General features: G+C 46.5%; 1 protein-coding gene across 2 annotated transcripts in view; it reads left to right on the top strand.

Moving 5' to 3' along the window:
- Positions 1-6,000, top strand: part of Cnksr3 (CNKSR family member 3) — a 91,423-nt gene that overhangs the window by 46,111 nt on the left and 39,312 nt on the right. For both annotated transcript variants that reach the window (XM_052169900.1, XM_052169899.1), the window contains exon 2: positions 3,535-3,698. In XM_052169900.1, coding sequence (XP_052025860.1) covers positions 3,535-3,698 — 164 coding nt within the window. The remainder of the gene's footprint in view (positions 1-3,534; positions 3,699-6,000) is intronic.

Genomic DNA, 6,000 nt, shown 5'->3' with positions numbered 1-6,000 from the left:
AACCTATCCACGCTGTTTCTCTAGGCTCCAAGTGCTTCCTTAGGGTTCTAGTTCTGCTCCTGCACCATATTTCCTCTGTTGTTTGTGGAAATTCAAGCAGGACTCTCATTTTATCTTACCTTACTGGGTGCTGCTTACCCAGTAGCCATGGTATATAGTTTCTTCATTAAAAAAAGGTTTTGTAAGAGAGTTTTTTTTTTTTTTTGGTTTTTTGGATTTGGTTTTTTCGAGACAGGGTTTCTCTGTATAGCCTTGGCTGTCCTGGAACTCACTCTGTAGACCAGGCTGGCCTCGAACTCAGAAATCCTCTGCCTCCCAAGTGCTGGGATTACAGGCGTATGCCATTACCGCCCGGCTGTAAGAGAGGTTTTAATGTAGACTACCTTCAAACTTACTGTATAGCCGAGGCTGGCACTGAACATCTACCTTCTTGCTTTAACCCCTGTTGAGTTACGGGGTTGCAGGCATGCTTTACTATGCCTGGTTTCATGTGGTGCTAGGGATGGAACCCAGACCTACGTGTGTATTAGCCAAACACTGTAGCATCCGGAGGGGCCCCACTCCCAGCCCTTTGTTGTAATAAGTTTAACAGTAGAACTGATTCTGTCTATACAAACTAATGGGAACCAGTCTGTTAGCATTGCGCCTGAATTTTGAGTAGCGATCTTTCTGGCACCATGAGCATCAGTATCAGCCCTGCTGGTCCATGAGGAGAGAAGGTTACCTGTGTGGGTGAGTCTGAACTAAGACAGCTTGCTTTGTCTGGTTTGCCTGGGGCTCTCCTGCCAGAGAAATCAGTGATGGGGAGGCTGACTCAGCAAGTTTGCAGTGTCACACTTGCCAAGGCTGGAAGCCCGGGACTTGATGATGCTCATCTTTTCCCCAGGTCCTCAGGTTGTCTCTGCCGCTATGTCTTTATCTTTTTGCCATGCAAGGACACCAGTCACAGGGGTTGAAAACATGCGAGCAACTTTGTTGGAGACTCTCTAAATGTGCTCTGAGGTCCTGAGAGTCAGGCCGTTGGTATAGGAGTTTTCGTTGGACCCCGTTCAGTCTCAAGAAGGTTTAAGTGTGATGTAATCATCGTGAACCGTTATGACTCATACAACACCCTTCCAAAGTTTAGGAGTGGACTAGGGAAGGCCGCATCTTGGAGGAGTGGAGAGCGCTGGGTTTGCTCACGACAAGGCTTAGTTAGAGGTGACTACATCTTGGTTTGTCTTCCCTTCCCCCATTTTTGTTCATTGAGATATGAAAAACCTACAGACCGCTAAGTCTGTGGCTGGACGGTAATAATGACTTTGCGATTAGACTTTTATACTCATTTAGGAAGGTGCTGGGGAAGGGTTTGTATAATTCCATGTGGCAATGCCTCAAGCATCAAATCAGACAGAAGATGAGAGAGCAGGACTCGTAGCCTAATTCAGGCTCCTGCCTTTGGTCTCCACTGAGGAGAATCTCCTTCATGAATGGCTGGCATCTTACAGGCCTGCTAGGGGCTTTAATTTCTTCATCTGGGAAGCCAAGACAGGTAGCTAGGAGACTGTCCCCCAGCCTTATCCATTACCACTGTTTCCTGCTATAGGTAGAGCCATTGGTAGATGACAGACACTTGGTGGGCCAGTGGTGGGGTGGCCTTTGACCCCAGGTGGGGCATCTGTCTCAATGCCTCCACTGTCTGCCTAACTTATGTGCCACAGACAGCACTCAAGGATGTTGAAGTGGGCTGGGTTTGCACCAGTGTTCCCAGCATTTCTGCTGTGAAATACATGGCCTCTCTTGTATAGATGTTTGCTCATAGAAGGTAGAGGGTTTTATCATCTTCCCCTTCTGTATTTCATGCCTCTTGTCTTAGTTAGGGTTTACTGCTGTGAACAGACACCATGACCAAGGCAACTCTTAAAAGGCCATTTAATTGGGGCCGGCTTACAGGTCCAGAGGTTCGGTCCATTATCATCAAGGCAGGAGCATGGCAGCATCCAGGCAGGCATGGAGCAGGAGGAGCTGAGAGTTCTACATCTTCATCTGAAGGTAGCTAGTGGAAGACTGGCTTCCAGGCAGCTATGATGAGGGTCTTGAAGCCCACGCCCACAATGATCTCCTTCCTCCAAGGCCACACCTCCTAATAGTGCCACTCCCTGGGCCAAGCATATTCAAACCACCACAGCTGCTAGAAGTTCCAGAACTTCTCATTCTTGTCATGTGTGTCTTGTCAGGAGGAGAGTGTTGGGAGCTTGTGGGACAGAGAGCGTAATGTCAGATTTTAAGACCCATGGGCTTGAGCATTGCCACAAGTATATGAAGGAATTTACGTATACTCTTTTCAACTTCGAGAGATACCCACCCATGTGACACAGTTTTTGAAAAGATCGAATGAGATACGTACATATATACATGTGCCCGAGAGAATGTCTGTGTGTCTGCACACATGTGATCGTCTATACATACCTTTGTGTTGGGCTTAGGGATTCTTTCCACACGCTTTGATCAGTTATATCGAATGTTTGTCCTCCATGTGGAGATTGTAAGTTGTCCCTTTTCATCTGATATAAATATAGTCTTTTGAAATACTAAGGTGACTTCTTACTAAGGTCAAGCAGAATAATTGCTTTGGAGTAGTATTTTTTTCCCCATAAAAATGTGATAATAAGTTGACCTGGGAATCCTGTGTCTAGGAATTAAGATTCCCAAGACTGCTGCGTCTTCCCATGTTAGCTGCTTTAGTAACTTTAAGATGAGACATTACTTACAGTAGTATCTGACGTGGAAAAGTCCCTGGTTCTGGGGCTTGGATCTTGTCCTTTTGTCCGTGTCCATCACAATATTCTCAGTTACAGTGGGCAGAAATGCAATACAAACAGGCTTAAACTAGACAGGGAATTTGTTTCCGTTTTAGTGGGAGGTTTTTTTTTAGGATATAAAGTTGTCAGAAAGAACATGTTCTCTTTCTTTCTCACATGGGTTTATTCTCAGAAAACTGACCAAAACAATGCTGCCCCACTACCAGGGTCATGTCCCGTGACTTCTGACTGGGTTCCATCTTCTCGTATCTGCATATCATGTATCAAGGAAGATCATGATTGTCTCTGCTTAAGTCACTTAATTGTCTCTGAATCTGGCCCTGGTGTATTGTTGCTGGACTGGCTGGGCTGGCGGTATATCAGTCACAGTTGCAGGCATCTTGATTGGCAGGCCTACTGGGAGAGGAGTGCTGTCCCTGGAGAGAGGTTGCTTAGCAAACAGATAGCATGCGTTTAATACAGATATCAATGGTTCAAAACAGTGGGCGTTGGTGTTTATCCCTCTAGTTGACAGGAAATGGGAAGTGTCTATGGTAAAGCCACACTGCGCTGGATCCATTTGAGAGTTTCCAGTGCCCATGTCCAACCTGTTTGAGATAAGGTGTCACAGGGAAGGGGGTCCTTCAGGTGGAACACATGTGTGATGATTGCTAAGACTGATTTAAATGGGGGCAATGCTTGGGGCACGGTGACACCGTGACAATGACGGGCTTTCCATGTTTTCTTTCCATAGGGTTGGATGACTGCCTGCAGCCGTATGTCCACAAGTTTGAGAGGGAGAAGATAGACGGGGAGCAGTTGTTGAAGATCTCCCACCAGGACCTGGAGGAACTAGGGGTCACACGGATCGGACACCAAGAGCTGGTGTTGGAGGCTGTGGACCTTCTCTGTGCACTGGTTAGTCTGGGAGAAGGTGACCTGCTTCCTCTTGTGGTTCAGCCCATCCTCATATTCTTAAGAGGATGAAAAGATGCATCGGGGGACCATCAGAAGGGAGAACAAGACAGCTTCAAGAAGGAAGACTAGCAAACAATAAGAAGGGAACTTAGCCTGACATACTTTTATGCATGCATGCTGGTGTATGTGTGAGTGGTTGGTTGCATGTAAAATGAACATGCGTGTGTGTGTGTGTGTGTGTGTGTGTGTGTGTGTCTGAGTGGAGGCTGAAGGACCATTTTGAGCGTTACCCAGAGAAACACTGTCTACCTTTGAGACAGGGTCTTTCATTGGCCTCCAGCTCACTAGTTAGTAGAATATCTGACCAGTAAGCTCCAGGGTTCCTTCTGTTCCCACCTCTCCAACCCCTAGAATGCCAGTCTGTGGCCTTGTGCCTGGCCTTTTTATCCATGTGCTAGGCATTGATCTTAGGACCTCATACTTACAAGGCAAGCATTTTACCAACTGTCTGAGAGTGAATGAATGAATTTAAAATTTAGCATACAAAGTATTAGATAACAAGAGTGAATGAATGGATTTAAAAATTAGCATACAAGGTATTAGATAACATGACATTTTTTAAACAAAGTCTATTTTAGTAGATTATCCAACCTCCTCCCCCACACCCTCGTCTCCTAACTTGGCCCATCCCCCCTCAGGTTCTTTTCCTCTTCATTGGCACATTTATCTTTCTGTTTACCCCCGCTCTTCCCTGGCACCTATCTTTACCCTCTCTGGTCTTACTTCAGCCTCTTAGCTTTTACCCACACTTATGCCCACTCACATAAACAACACACCCCTGCCTGTTAATAAAGTTTTATTAGAACTCAATGTGCATAGTCATGGATGTATTTATTATCCGAGGCTGCCTTTGTACTGCAAGGACAGAACAGAGTCTCTCTAACAGAAACCACACGTCCCTCTAAAACCCGAAGTGTTTACTGTGTCATATACAGAAAAGTGTTGTCTGTTACAGAAAAAAAAAAGAGGGGGCTTTATTAGGCTTATTTTCAATCTTTTATAAAGCGCAGAATGGTAGAGACAGCTGCTAACGAGGGTGCCAGTTTCAAAGTCAAGATGGGAAATGCCACATGTCCACGTCTGTTTCTGTTACTATAAAAAGCACCGTAGTTTCGCAGATACTCTGTTTAAATAACCGGTGTTTGTGCTCGACATGATCAGCCAAAGAAACGGCACCTAGATAGGCAGCAGGAATGTGAACTTTGTGCCTGAGCTCGGCTGTAGAGGGCAGGTGTGTGAACTCTGACCAAGTCCTGTGTGGTTGGTTGTACGTGAGGTTCCTGAGTCATTCATTCAGATGTGGCGTTAAAAAAGTGCCCATAAAGGCAGTTGTTTACAAACGGACTGGTGTGGGAGGGGCTCAGGTTAGGAAACTGTTCACTTAACTGTTAGATACCCAGCCATGGGGATATACAATGACATCACCCAGAATGGTGGGGATGTGTGTGTGTGTGTGTGTGTGTGTGTGTGTTGCCACTGCTGGTCTGCATTCCCTCGGTTGTATAATACTCACTGCATTGCGAGTATTCTTTTCCTTAAAATGGACAGAGCCTTGTCTTCTGCTCTGAGATGCGCTGCTCTCGTTTAGGAGAGTAATGGGGAAATTATTTGTGCTTGATAAACGAGCTGTCACAAGGGAGACGCGGTGGCCAAGCGGTCTGCACGCTGGCCTGCGAGGCGGGATTTTTGTATCCTGATCTTGGCTCTGCTCCAGGCTGCTCCTTCTGTGACCCCTGGGGGAATGTGGCGTCTGTTCCCCTCATCTGTGCGCTGTCACTGTAGATGTGGCCGTGGGCTCGTGGGTGTTCTGCATTGCTAGGGCTATGCGCCCAAGCATCCTGTTTATTATTAAAACTGTCTGCTCTTCAGAGCCAGACATGCGTGAGTTTACTTCTGTTACACTTTCTGGGAAACACAGCTTCGCAGTCTTCTCTGTTAAAACGTTCTATGCAGTTGCAGTTGCGTCTGTCTTTTCCGTTGTGGTATACTTTGAGGACAAGGAACCTGCTTCGAAATTCACAGCGTGAGGATGAGGAGAACAGGTCAGCTCCGAGCACGTTTGTGCGTCTGTGGGGGGTGGGCGGAAGACAGCAGCCGCCTGTGGACAGTCTCTCTGTGCTTTCCTTTTGCTGCCTCTTACTTAAACCGTTGCACTGAAATGAACAAAGCTGGACCCATGCCAGAACCTAAAGCTGTGTTTTATCTCCTACAATTTCCTACTAATTTCCTCCGTAGACCGGGC

Source organism: Apodemus sylvaticus, chromosome 23 (assembly GCF_947179515.1).
Source record: "Apodemus sylvaticus chromosome 23, mApoSyl1.1, whole genome shotgun sequence".
Classification (NCBI taxonomy): Eukaryota; Metazoa; Chordata; class Mammalia; order Rodentia; family Muridae; genus Apodemus; species Apodemus sylvaticus.
This window is presented reverse-complemented; position numbering and strand designations above follow the sequence as displayed.